The sequence below is a fragment of the Anolis sagrei genome, chromosome 5, assembly GCF_037176765.1.
Source record: "Anolis sagrei isolate rAnoSag1 chromosome 5, rAnoSag1.mat, whole genome shotgun sequence".
In the NCBI taxonomy this organism is placed as follows: domain Eukaryota; kingdom Metazoa; phylum Chordata; class Lepidosauria; order Squamata; family Dactyloidae; genus Anolis; species Anolis sagrei.
The window spans coordinates 73,214,878-73,229,534 of record NC_090025.1 but is presented as its reverse complement, the minus strand read 5'-3'; the positions used below and the strand labels follow the sequence as shown (position 1 = coordinate 73,229,534).

The window sequence follows — 14,657 nt, the reverse complement described above, 5'->3', positions numbered from 1 at the left end:
GTCCATGTTCATTATATCCCATACTTTCAATAGCCAATTTTCCATCATAGGTGTTTTGTTAGATTTCCATAATTGTGCCAGTTTGATCCTAGTTGCCGTTATCAGATAAATAAAAAATCTATTTGTGTTTGTTTTCCATTTCAAGAAATATTTGTTAAACAGTAAATACAATGATCATACAGCAGTTTCTGTGACAACTCTGTAAAGTTTCAACGTGTACAGTATGACCCCTGTATCTAGAAAGGATACATTTCTGAACTTAAATGGAAACAGGAAACCATGGGTAATGGCAAACCCTATTGAAATGAATCATTTCCACCAGAATTTACCATAGTGTTGTGTTTTTCTAGGGATTTTGTAGGTCCTCCACAGCAACTCAATGGTAACAACCAATGGAAACATACCATAGAATCAACTGATAGACCTAGAAAATTCCTAGAAAGGACATATTGCCAGGTGCAGAGAAGTGAAATCATTGGTATCAGCCCAACGGTTGCAGGGGTTGTACTGTATTTACTCTCAACCATCTAAACAATTTTAAAAGTTGGTCTCTGGGTGGTGGTGCTCATCTACCTATAGCAGTGTTTTACGCCTTCTGCTTATAAAATAAACTTTATGTAAAGCAATCCATGTGATCTTTGGCTTGTAGGAACATTTTGAAAACTCATTTCTGTCTGCCAAGAAACAATATGCAATCTTGACCTAAGCAACACTGAAGATGAGTCATCATTCTGATTTAATTTTGTATACATGTTTTCATAATATACTTTTAACTTTCCCCTGATTAGGAAAAAAACCTCCTCTGTATTCAAAATACCTCTGTGGATCTGACAATCCCAAAAGCACTTCTCTCCCTCTCCCTCCCCCATCTCTCTCTCTCTCTTCCTCCTCCTCCCTCTCATTAATTTCCTCTACATTTTTGCACATCAGATGACAGACAGGAAGACAAGACCTTCTGGAAAATTTCCTTATCATTTATAAAATAATTAGCAATCTCTTCTCTTCTAGCTCGCATGAGTCATTTAGCTATTTCAAGAAGGATACACTAAATTTCCCATTTACTTGTTCAATATATTTTAAGTGTGTTGAGTTCTCATGTGAAACATATGTCCGTATTCATCACTTTAAGGCAAATCATAAATTGCAATATTTCACATGAGTAAATGTTGCAAAATAACAATACGAAGGTAGCAAAATACATCTTTATACAACTGCTACAAATGGCATCTTCTATAATGGTACAATAGGTGAATTCCACAAAGTGACACTTGAGCTCACAGTAGATAAAATTTGCTAGTTCCCACACGATCATAGAAATGTTAACTAGATCCCATCTTTCTTTTATTCTGTGGAACCTTTTTCCTCAACTTACTTTCTAAGGCCCCTTCTACACTGCCATATAATCCAGATTCGTTCCACAAGAACGAAAATATGGTCTGTGGCCTTACCATTACTATACCGATGCCTCGAAACCATGCGGCAACGAGAGCAACTGGTCTCACAAAACCATCTTATAGTGCAAAGGCAACAAGGATGTCGGGAGGGAGCAACTGATTACCCACAAAAGATTACTACTACCACATCAGCTCTAGATTATTAAATATGGTTTTTTGTGGACAAGCAGATGGCGACTACTGGATGGCATATGTTCTGTATCTGAAACTAGAGCTGTTGTGTGGTCTATCCATAGAATTTTCTGAATCAGCACCCCAAATAACCAAACCAAATCTAAAGTTGACCAAAAACTGATTCGTAACTCTTTTGGTACTAATGTTGGAGAGTGGTCCCTGGACAAAGTTGTCTTTGGTCAAGTGGTCCCTGATAATAAAAAAAAAAAGGTTGAGAACCACTGTCCTACAGACCGGAATATATGTACATTGCTCTGCTGCTTATTGCTGGATTGGAATAACTAAATTTAAGCAATCCTGGGCTTTCTTTTCTTTGAATGCTATTTTCTTTTATTTTTCAGCAACAGTTGGCCAAGAATATTAAATTTGGCCAGCCTCCGCAAATGACAGTTTCAGTTAAGACAATTGGGGAAGCAAGTTCTAGCTTGGAAGCGGATGTGTTACTGAGCAGTCCAATGGAAACGGAAATGCAGCAGGATGTGGCCCTTCCAGAGAGCCATAATAAAGTAAGCATATAAATTGAACACGTTCCCAGTGTATCTGGAATAGATGAGCTTGTTGAGATGTACATAGCTGTAGCATCCATAGAAACATGGCACAGTTCAAGGAGGCTTTTTATGGACACATTGATTAGATAGGGTTTGATCACTTTGGGTCTAGTCCTGAGGACAGTAGTAAATAGTGCCACTCCCCATAATCATGGTTTTTAGCATCCCAGGCTAATCAAGTTATTTAATTCAATTTTTTCATCATCCATTAATAGGAACAAAACAAAATTTAATACTCTATTTAAATTTAAAGCATCTCTTTCCATCTTCTGGACAGTAAAAATACAGTGATGATCAATTAAAAATTACCAATCGATTTCCTCAAAGCCAATCTAGGACCTTTACATTTCTGTTCCATATTTTGGGCTACATCTTGATTGTTGTTGTCATTGATGCCACCATAATACACATGAACTAATGTTCACCCAATTTGATTTAAAGTAAGTGGGCAATAGCCTTGGATCCTTCCAGACACACCTAAAACCCATACCAAAACAGGTTAAAGTAACTGGGTCTAGTCTCCACCCCCCAAGTCAAGCCCCGAGCTTTCCCCCAGGGATGGCTACATGCTATCCTGATTGAAATCGGAATAGCATGAAATCACCCCCAAGTCCCAAATTTAGCCCCCAAAACTTACTGAAAAGGATCCATGGTAGCCATGAAGCCTCTTGTTGCATTCCAGAGCAGGATCCCCTCTGACTTTAAACACCACACAGTTGAGTTAAAATAGCAATCAGTTTATTGAAGGTAATAAAAGTCAAAGCAAAAAAAAAAGTAATCCACAGTAAAAGGGTAAATCCAATTGATTAGGGAGAAAAAGGAGCAATTAGTCCAAAGAAATCCATTAAACTAGATGCTTGATTACAAAAGCAAATAACAGCAAAGGCACTTAAAACAGTAATCGAACAAAGACAGGAGTCCAGGAACTTGGCATGAAGAACTTAACGTGAATCCAACATTGCTTCGTCTGAAGCTAGATTTTGTACTTGGCACTTATATCCGTGCCCTATTTCCCAAACAGCTAAGAACGGATTTTTCCTTAACTTTGGTTTCACTTCTAACTTCTTCTCTAATCTGGCTGAGCGCCGTAATTGCTAGTTTGTTTGTCTTTGCTGGCTAAAAACACTTCTTCTGTTCAAGGCTTCATTAAATTCTGCACCTGGAGATAATTGACCAGAGGACTGTGACACAGAGCCTTTCTCAGGCTCAAGACCTTGAGAATCCCCTTGCAGCAATACAGGCCTCTCTAACACATCATGTGAACTGCATTCAGTCCCCACATCTCTAAAACCAGGCCCAGGAAAGAGACCATCATCCCCATTCTCTTCAGGAACATCTTCATGGACAGCATACCCATTCCCATCAGAGGAGTCAACTTGAACATGAACAACATTGTAATTCCCATCATCCAAAGCAACCTGATCATTAGACACGATCACAGGCAGAACAGGCTGACATACAAACACATCTCCTCATGTTGTCCTAAATAGAGAAATTATGCCTAAGGAGATGGGCAGGGTGAAGCCTTGAACAGAAGAAGTGTTTTTAGCTAGCAAAGACAAACAAACCAGCAATTACAGTGCTCAGCCAGATTACAGCAGAAGTTAGAAGTGAAACCAAAGTTAAGGAAAAATCCGTTCTTAGCTGTTTGGGAAATAGGGCAGGGATATAAGAGGAAAATCCCTCCGATCCCCCTCCCGTCTCCTCATGTGTCATTTCCTCCACTCAGTACGACACAAGAAGAAGCTAAATGGCTGCTAGGGATGGGTGACGTCTCACTCCTCGGCTTTTTGAAGCCCCAAGAAATGGGATGGCTGTGGGGACTGACTCCCAGGGCTGTGGAAGAAGTTCCGGAAATCAGTCCCCACAGGTCCAACGCCTCATTAGACCTGGATCTTTCATAAAGATCCGGATCTAACGAGGTATTTAATGAATGCGGAGAAAGCCAGGGAAATCTGATTTGCTCAGCATTAATTTGTTGTTTGGACGTCACTGGTAAAAGTGAGGCAAGTCCTGCATTTTGGGCCTGTCTGAAAGGGCCCCTTGACTCATGAAAATTGCCACCCTTGTTGTTGCATCATTATTAAGAATTGGCATAATGGGGAATAATGTGTATTCTACTATCACTTCCCACAACCTTATTCATTCGAAAAACTGACAATGGTCTGGGAACAGGACACGTTTCTCTGGCAGTTCGAGCCAGAAGATGCCAGAATTAATTTGGAGGGTTGTCAGATGTCTTTTGGTGTTAGTCTCATTATCAGTGCTAAGTGACAGAATGATGGATGATGCTTCTGAAGGTCTCAGGAAGAATCCGAGCTGAGTAAGCTTTTCTTCTTCAGACAGTAATCAGTGGCTTCCCCATGGAGCCCTTAACTCTGCGGGAGAGAAATAACATTTAATCCAAAGTAGTGTCGGTGTTGCTTTTAATTTCTACTTCCCTGGGAATTGATAAATGATTTCAAAAGGAATTGATGTGGGAAAGACATGAAGAAAACTAGATATTGCCAAATTTCAACACTGAGGACGTGAACATGTAGACATACGACATTGAGATCAATTTGTAAAACTACCAGTGTCAACAACCTTGAAAGAGATAAGCTGTTTCCTTTGTAGGCTTTTGGGGACTTGCATTTATTATAAGCAGCATGCATTATTATTATTACTTATTTATTAACTGCATTTCTGTACCGCTTTTCTCACCCTTGGAGGAGAATCAAAGCAGTTTACAACATAATTAATGGCAAATTCAATGCCTCACATCTATATAAATAAAATGTAATGTTCGTTTGTGGGATTAACGGAACTCAAAAACCACTGGACGAATTGACACCAAATTTGGACCCAAGACACCTAACAACCCAATGTATGTCCTTCACTAAAAAAAATGATTTTGCCATTTGGGAGTTGTAGTTGCTGGAATTTATAGTTCACCTACAATCAAAGAGCACTCTGAACCTCACCAACGATGGAATTGAACCAAACTTGGCAAACAGTTCTTCCATGACCAACAGAAAATACTGAAAGGGTTTGGTGGGCAGTGTCCATTGGTTTTGGAGTTGTAGTTCACCTACATCCAGAGATCACTGTGGACTCAAACAATGATGGATCTGGACCAAACTACACAAATACTCAATATGCCCAAATGTGAACAGTGGTAGAGTTTGGGGGAAATAGAATCTTGACATTCGGGAGTTGTAGTTGCTGGGATTTGTAGTTCACCTACAACCACAGAGCATTCTGAATCTCACCAACAATAGAATTGGGCCAAACCTCCCAGACAGAACCCCCATGTGGGCCACAGCAACACGTGGTAGGGGACGGCTAGTAAGTTTATGTTTGTTAAAATTGTTCTTCATTTTAATTATTGTATTGTTTTAAACTGGTTTTTACATGCATAAATTCCTATGCACACTGCACATATCTTTTTGTAGTGGTTTTTACACTACAAAAAGATATGTGCAGTGTGCATAGGAATTCATGCATGCTTTTTTCAAATTATAATCCAGCACTCCAACAGTTTGAAGGACTATGACCTGGCCCTCTGTTTAAAAAGTTTGAGGACCCCTGCCATAGGCGAATCATACAAATTATGTCTAGAATGAAACCTAGTAATAATTACAGACATGGAAGCATTATTGTATTAATTCAAGCTGTAGAACTGAATGCCTCTGAATGCATTATATGCACTTAACATATGCATAGGCAGTTCTTATAGCAAACCTGTGAAGTGTGGGCAAAATTCTGCCCATATTTAAACATCTATATCCACAAGTCTTGAGGCCTAGTGCTATTGTCCTCCACTGCTCCACAGGACATGAGGTTAGTTTATAGTACTTACTTACTTACTTACTTAGGCGATCTCTCGTTGTCCGAGTAAGATTGTCCTCCAAGTGCGGTGTCCTGGCGTTTGTAGGTGACTGTGGAGTCCTATTCTTGACCTCCAGCAGTGAGGGCATTGGTTTCCAGGTGGAAGGCGGTCCCGGTTGAAGTTGGCTTGACGCACCTTCCTCTTGGCATGTTTCTCTCTTTTGCCCTCCATTCATGCCTCTTCAAATTCTACAGCACTGCTGGTCACAGCTGACCTCCAGCTAGAGCACCCAAGGGCCAAGACTTTCCAGTTCTCTGTGTCTATGCTACAGTTTTAAGGTTGGTTTATAGACCACTGGACTGAAAAGGTGAGTATTGTTTGTAAGCATGCTGCTCACTTAATAGTAAAAGGTGGAGAAAGAAAGACAGAAAGAAAGAAAGAAAGAAAGAAAGAAAGAACATGCACCGACTGATCAAGTAACCCCCCTTTGTTGTTTTTGCTTTTCTAGGTAGGTAACATACCAGATTCATTAATCCCTGAAAGTCTGCACAAAACAAGGCTTGGAGGAGAAGAAAAGGTAATATTTGTGAATAGCTAAGTACATTTTTCCCAAAGAGTCTTCACATATTCATCCTCAAAATAGTATAAGAATAAGCATTGATAAACCATGAAATATAAGCTCATGTGGGTCACATTCATGCAATGAAAGTAAAAGCTTTCTTTAGGCCCAAATCTGTGCCATTCCTGTAGAGAACATGGTCTTTACACCCTGAACAGTAGGAATCCCTTTTCTCTTTTGACATTATTTTTCCTCACCTGACATCCAGCATCAAGAGTGAGTCTGCTTAGAGTATGTGGAAAGGGTGATGTAGGGAAACAAGAGTTCAATATGTATGTCCCACCTGTTATTTGATTAGTAAAGTAAAGGTAAAGGTTTCCCCTTGATTCTGGGGGGTGGTGCTCATCTCCATTTCTAAGCCAAAGAGCCAGCGTTGTCTGTAGACACCTCCAAGGGCATGTGGCTGGCATGACTGCATGGAGTGCCATTACCTTCCCGCCAAAGCAGTACCTATTGATCTACTATCCATAATAGTAAACATACTAGTAAGATAAAGGTTTCCCCTTGACATTAAGTCTAGTTGTGTCTGACTATGGGGTGGTGGGGGTGGTGCTCATCTCTATTTCTAGGCCAAAGAGCTGACATTGTCCGTAGATGCCTCCAAGGTCATGTGGCTGTCATTACTGCATGGAGCGCCGTTAGAGCGGTATCTATTGATCTACTCACATTTGCATGTTTTTGAACTGCTAGGTTGGCAGAAGCTGGACCTAACAGCAGGAGCTCACTTTGCTCCCCAGATTTGAACTACCAACCTTTCAGTCAGCAAGTTCAACAGTTCAGCGGTTTAACCCGCTGTGCTACCGAGGGCTCCCCCTGTTCTTTGAACTGGACTCCAAATCCTTCTTAGAGATGATAAGGGTAGATCTTTGAATTTATCAAAGAGGTATTTTTAAACACACGTATCATTCTCGTTCACTAGACAGAGCACCAAGGTTGGTTGAGGCCTCTTGTTGTTTGTGCACTCAGTAACAAAGCCAGATTTGTTGTGTCCCTTGAGTCTTGGCTGTTTTTGTTTTCATCCTATGACAAGTAATGCTTTTATCAAAAACTGGTCTTGTGTTTTAATAAAGCTATGACATCATGAACATCATGTTTTGTTTTATGGTCAACATGACTTCCCCGGCATATCCTTTCTGGCTTCTGTTGATTCATTTGCGAGCTCATTTGGTACAGGCTGCAATATCCTTTATCCTTACAAAGAATATTACTACAGACACATGAGATAAGCTCTATTGAAACAATTTGAGTCTCAGATCTTAGTATAGAATAGTGTGTACACTTGCAAAGTAATTGTAAGTAGGGCTGAGCAAGTTTGCGTGGATAAACAGCTTAGTAGTATGTTTACTGAGCCCCTGGTGGTGCAGCAGGTTAAACCACTGAGCTGCTGAACTTGCTGACCAAAAGGTTGGCAGTTTGAATCAAGGGAGCAAGGTGAGGTCCCGCTGTTAGCCCCAGCTTCTGCCAATCTAGCAGTTCAAAAATATGCAAATGTGAGATCACCGCTCCGGCGGGAAGGTAACAGCGCTCCATGGGTTAATGTTGGCCACATGACCTTGGAGGTGTCTATGGACAATGCCAGCTCTTTGGCTTAGAAACAGAGATGAGCACCATCCCCAGAGTCGGACACGACTGGACTTAATGTCAAGGGGAAAGCTTTACTTTACAAGTTTGTTTACTATCATGGATTAAATCTTTTCAGCAGACTGAAATTAGACTCAATCTGAAATTTAAAACTGGGGGGGGGGGGGTAGGATTGATGAAGGAATATAGGAAGTGCCGCTGCCTAATAAACTTGCTGCTAAAACAACACTGAGATCAATACACATACTTACTCAAATGAAGAACCGCTGTAAAGAGTAAGCAAGTGTGAATTTGATTATGAAATGGTTAGGAAAACGATGATAACACGTGTATTGTCATCAAAGGAATGAAGGAGAAGTGCAAGTGTAGTGAATAGATTGACATCAGATTTGCAAAGTCCTTTCTAAAACCTGAGTCTACCTAGAAGAGTGTAGAAGATAAGCAAAGGATGCATTCCTTCCTTGAAAATATTGTGGGGGGAAACCTATCTATTCCGTGCTCTTTGCTGCCATTGCCAAAATCTTGCTGACGCTGTGGCTATTTATGCAAAGCAGTTAATTATCCGATTAAACGCGAGCAAACAAATATCAGATTAAAAGGCAATTTTATCTACTTTTGCCTTAGACTACATATGCTAATATGAGTTTAACCGTGGGAAGGTAATTAACAAGGGTCCGCTCCTAAATTTTCAGATTTCAGACTTCCCTATCAGAGATTTTGTTAATCAGAAGGGAAGCAATAGTTTCTTAAAGATAAAAGAAGCAATCATATATTGCAGTAGGTTTGCCATGTTGACTGGGGAATTCTGAGAGTTATTGTTCAAGAAAATAGTATCTATCTTGACATTAACAGCAAATTAAGTAGCCCATGCATTTCCAGGGAATCCAAAACTATAAACAACATTCACTATGAAGACAAAAGCAGCAATAATTAGAAACACAAGCAGTGCAGATTTTCAACAATTTGCCCTAGAATGCTTACCCTACAGAACAATCCTGTGATCTCTTGCTCACCTATAACTAGAGATAAAAATAATGTGGGTGATTTTGAGGTACTTATTAACGTTTCCTATTTTGTATTTCCTGAGAATCCTTGTGGGAGAAAACACACCTCTAAATTCTTTGATTCTGCCTAGAGCTGACCCAATTTTTTTTTTTTTGGTCGTGTCAGGAGCAACTTGAGAAACTGCAAGTTGCTTCTGGTGTGAGAGAATTGGCTGTCTGCAAGGACGTTGCCCAGGGTACGCCTGGATGATTTGATGTTTTTATCATCCCTGTGAAAGGCTTCTCTCATGTCCCCGTATGAGGAGCTGATAGAGGGAGCTCATCCACCTCTCACCGGATTCGAACCTGCGACCTGTTGGTCTTTGGTCCTGCCGGCACAGGGGTTTAACCCATTGAATCTAATAGATTTATTTATGTATTGACTGGCACAGGATGGGTAAAACCAACAGGATGTCAGGCCTTATTTAATACATTTGCTAACAACAACAACAAGAACAACGACAACAACAACAATCCTAGACACTTGGGAAGTGTCTGACATGTGATCCAATATAACAGCCAGCAGAGTGATCTTGTCTGCTGTGGACTCATCTTGTTGTGTTTCTAATAATAATAATAATAATAATAATAATAATAATAATAATAATAATAACAACAACAACAACAACAACAATAACAATAATAATAACCCACCCTATCTCCCTAAAGGGAGTCAGGGCGGTTAACAGACAAAATGAGACACTGAGGATTTATGTTTTTATTGGTTTTATATGGTTTTTATATTATATGCTAAATGTTTTTAATTGTAATTTATGTTGTTGGGGGCATCGAACTGTAAACCGCCTTGAGTTGCTTTCGGGTTGAAAAAGGCGGTATTTAAATATGGTAAATAAACAAACAAACAAATAAATAAATGTAACCAAGTAGCAAACATTTATTGCCAAAATGAACAACAACAAATCAACTGGAGCCACGGCGGCCTGTTAGAGGGTGATGGCGAAGTCCTCCTTGGTCCGTTGGTGCCGTAGCAGCCTGGAAGAGGATGATGGCAAGGACCTTTTGGGCCTGTTGGCGCTGTGATGGCCTGGAGGAGGGCAATGATGGGGCCCTCCTGGGCCCATTGATGCCACAGCAGCATGGAGGACTTATTTGTGAGTCTTGCCATTTTCATGTGGTTAGTTACACATGAAAGCGTGCTTACATTTTTGAAAAGCAAAGGAGTGTTCTTCAAAAAAATGCTTTAAAAATCAAACAGCAAAAATCAAGTCTTCGAATACTTACATTTAAGGATGAAAGGCAGGCTGAATCCAATGAAATCAGGACCAATTGTTTTTTTTCTAATTATTGCTGCTTTTACCTTGAAGGTGAATGTTGTTTATAGTCTTGGATTCCCTAGGAATGCATGAACTCCTTGATTTGCTATTAATGCCAAGATGAAATTAGTAATGGATCACAGTGTAACCCAGTTCTTCTATCTTGACCTTTATGCCAACGTATAGTTGAAATTCTGTAAATTACAGTGGCAAGAGTAAGTTAGATGGTGGGCAGCTGAAGACCTTTGAAGCATCACATTACTGAAATGTGCATAGAACTCAGAGTGGCGCAATGGGTTAAATCCTTATGCCCGCTGAACTGCTGACCTGAAGGTTGGCAGTTCAGATCCGCGAGACGGGATGAGCTCCCATCTGTCAGCTCCAGCTTCCCATTTGGGGACACGAGAGAAGCCTCCCACAGAATGGTAAAACATCTGGGTGTCCCCTAGGCAATGTCTCTCACACCAGAAGCGACTTGGAGTATGTCAAGTCACTTCCAACACAATAAAAAATGAAACTTACATATATATGATTTTTTTAAGAATCACAAGTATTAACATAACATTTTGTGGGCATGGAGGGTGGTGTATAGGTACCACAATTCCTGCCCAGGTGTACTAGTGGGCACATTATTCAGTTCTCCTGGAGGCAAATTTATTTCTTGCTTGGTGTCTACAAGAATCTGGATTTGCCAGGTTGCTTGGGGGGTCCAAATACTATACCTCAGTTACTATCTGTAGTAACTCTGTGTATAGCTTGAATAGAAGGCAAATAGGCAAATTGCTTGGCAGAAGAAATATCCAAAATTCATTCCGGAAATGTTGCTGAGTTTCCATGTTCTTTTGTGAATTCTATTGTTTGAATCATGTTGGCTTCTTTGTGTGATCTGTACAGGTTACTCCGGTGAAGGCATCGCTTCGGCCAAAAAGACATCATTCACCCTCGGGCACAATTGAAACAGTCAACCTTGATGCCATCCCACTGGCGATTACTTGCCTGGACAATAGCGCAGCGAAGCACAAACTCTCTGTTAAGCCAAAGAATCAGAGGGTTTCCACAAAACACAAAAGATTATCAAAGGTATGGAATAGATTTGGGAAGTCAAATAACAAAAAGGAGTCTGCACTTTATCTGTTTTTATCATGGGACACTCACAGCTTCGTGCAGTCTTTGAGTCTGATCTAACAATACGTTACTTATTATTCATGTGCATGGACCAGCATCAAAAATTGTACCAACTGGAGAGATTTTGGAAAAGGAAAAGAACATTAGATACAGTTTATTCTCTGTTTAATATGTTTTCCCAGAAAGATAGTATACTGAAATAAAAATGCTAGTAGATTAACATATTTATCATTTTAAAAATATATTGGATTTTTAAAATTTGATTACAAAAAAGAAGAAAAGAGTAAGGGGACCTGAATATGGACAAGACATTGACATAATAGATTTATTGTATGAGCTAGGCATACACAAAACAGATTATCTATGTATTATAGTTCATCAAATACAAGAAATGTAATCCCGAATTACATATATACCCAGGGGTGGGATGAGATGGAGGGGGGAGATTTTAAGTGATGCAGATCAGAAAAAATAAAATATTGAAAATACAGTTAGTCAGTACCATTAGAATACAGGAAAGACAATGATGCTGGGGAAAATGGAAGGAAAAAGGAAGAGGGGCCTACCAAGGGCAAGATGGATGGATGATATCCTTGAAGTGACTGGCTTGACTCTGAAAGAGCTGGGGGTGGCCACAGCCGATGGGGAGCTCTGGCGTGGGCTGGTCCATGAGGTCATGAAGAGTTGGAAGCAACTGAACGAATAAACAACAACAACACAGTTAGTCATAATTAGTTAGCTTACCAATGCACCAATAAATGTTTATATTTTATATTTTTAAATATATTTTTATATTTTATATTCTATATAATGTATTTGTACCAGGGATGGGCAAACTTTTTAATACAAGGGCCACATGGCGTTTTAAAATTTGACAGAAGAGCCAGGCCAGAGGCAGAAGAATGGAGAGTGTTTGCGTGAACTAAACTAAAAAAAAAAAATGAACAAATTCCTATGCACACTGCACAAATCTTGTTTTTAGTGCAAAGAAAGAAAGAAAGAATAATACAATATTTAAAATTAAGAACAATTTTAATTAACATAAACTTAACAGTATTTCAGTGGAAGACCCCAGGGCCTATCCAGTCCGACCCGTTTCTGCCATAAAGGAAAAGCACAATCAAAGCACCCAACCGATGGTCATCCAGCCTTTGTAATAATAATATGAATAATTAATAATAATAATAATCCCAGTGGTGATCGGCACACTGGGTGCAGTGCCTAAAGACCTTGGCCTGCACTTTAAAACAATCGGCGTTGACAAAATTACCATCTGTCTACTGCAAAAGGCCACCCTACTCAGATCTTCATGCATTATTCGCTGATATATCACACACCCCTAGACACATGGGAAGTGTCCGATGTGTGATCAAATACAAAAGATAGCACAGTGATCTTGTTTGCTGTGTACTAATCTTGTTATGTATCCAATAATAATAATAATAATAATAATAATAATAATAATAATAATAGGAGCAAACACAAGGGCCATCCAGTCCAACCCCCTTCTGGCATGCAGGAAAAGCACAATCAAAGCACCCCCAACAGATGGCCATCCAACCTTTGTAGTAGTAGTAGTAGTAGTAGTAGTACTAATAATAATAATAGCAACCGCAAAGCCATCCAGTCTAACCCCCTTCTGGCATGCAGGAAAAGCACAATCAAAGCACCCCCAACAGATGGCCATCCAGCCTTTGTAGTAGTAGTACTAGCAATAATAATAATAATAATAATAATAATAATAATAAAGCACCAACAGATGTCCATCCAACCTTTGTAGTAGTAGTAGTAGTAGTAGTGGTAGTAATAATAATAATATTAATGGAGCACCAACAGATGGCCATCCAGCCTTTGTAGTAGTAGTAGTATTAGTATTAGTAATAATAATAATAATAATAATAATAATAATAATAATATAGGATCAGCTCCAAGGGCCATCCAGTCCAACCCCCTTCTGGTAAGAAGGCAGTGGGGGGAGGTCTGGGCAGTGAGAAAAATAGTCTGGGCAGAGAGGGATGTGAGGAAAGAGTCTAGGAAGCAAGAAAGAGTCTGGGCAACGAGGAAGGCTGGTGAGAAAAGGTCTGTTTCCTGGGAGAATGCTACTGCTGCTGTTTCAGTAGCTCCCAATTTTAATTTTCCTGCATTTCTCGGGAGGAGGAAGAGGAGGTAGAAAGCAGTATGGCGCTGCGGAGCCCTTCACTATCACTCACAGAGCCCCAAGGGCTCCATGGAGCACAGTTTGAGAACCCCTTTACTAAAGCATTACACTCCAAGTCCCGTATCTGGGTTGGAGGAAATACTTTCCTGAACTTACCACGGCATCAAATAAGTATAGCTAACAACGAATCGTATTAAAATGATGGACGTCTCACAGAAGCTGCCTTAGTTCCCTGGAGGAACTAGAACATTCCTGGAAAGAACATATTTTTGTGATGCGAGTAGGTGAAATTGTGGATACTAGTCTCTTGAGTAAGGGAATCATATTGTGTAATATCTAAGAAAATAACTTTTATATCGTGCCCTTAACTACCAAACACTGGGGGGCAGATTGCCAGGGATAATCACCCACCCACTTGCTAGTTTCTATGTGACATTTGGTAAGATGATTGTTAAGAGTGCAGTTCTCAGAAGGACCTTTTATTGGAAATACAAAGAAAATGCTTGTATTCTCATGCAGTGGCAGTTGGTGGCTTCAGTGTCAGTAAAATGCAAAATATGCTTGAAGTTAAAATTTTAAAAGGGCTATACAAAGTTCAACACCCTGGATTTTGAAGATAAGCTTCAACACCTTGGTCCCTTTCACCATTGCATTGCTGATATGAAAGTCACCAACCACGATTCATTTGCCATTATTTACAGCACTGATTTGATTCCTGTGGTCTACAGAGTGCATGAACTACTGAGAAAGGATCCAACACAGCCTTCTCAAGGTCTTGATGAACCACACATTTTTCCAGCCAGAAGAAATAATTTTACAATTATTAAGAACTCTATTATTAAAAATAATATATTAAAAACTAGTTTGAAT

General features: G+C 39.8%; 1 protein-coding gene across 3 annotated transcripts in view; it reads left to right on the top strand.

Moving 5' to 3' along the window:
• The window catches only part of CRACD (capping protein inhibiting regulator of actin dynamics), a 177,412-nt gene that overhangs the window by 141,253 nt on the left and 21,502 nt on the right, over positions 1 to 14,657 (top strand). For all 3 annotated transcript variants that reach the window (XM_067468757.1, XM_060778544.2, XM_060778545.2), the window contains 3 exons: positions 1,970 to 2,134; positions 6,496 to 6,564; positions 11,399 to 11,584. In XM_067468757.1, the coding sequence (XP_067324858.1) occupies positions 1,970 to 2,134; positions 6,496 to 6,564; positions 11,399 to 11,584 (420 nt within the window). The remainder of the gene's footprint in view (positions 1 to 1,969; positions 2,135 to 6,495; positions 6,565 to 11,398; positions 11,585 to 14,657) is intronic.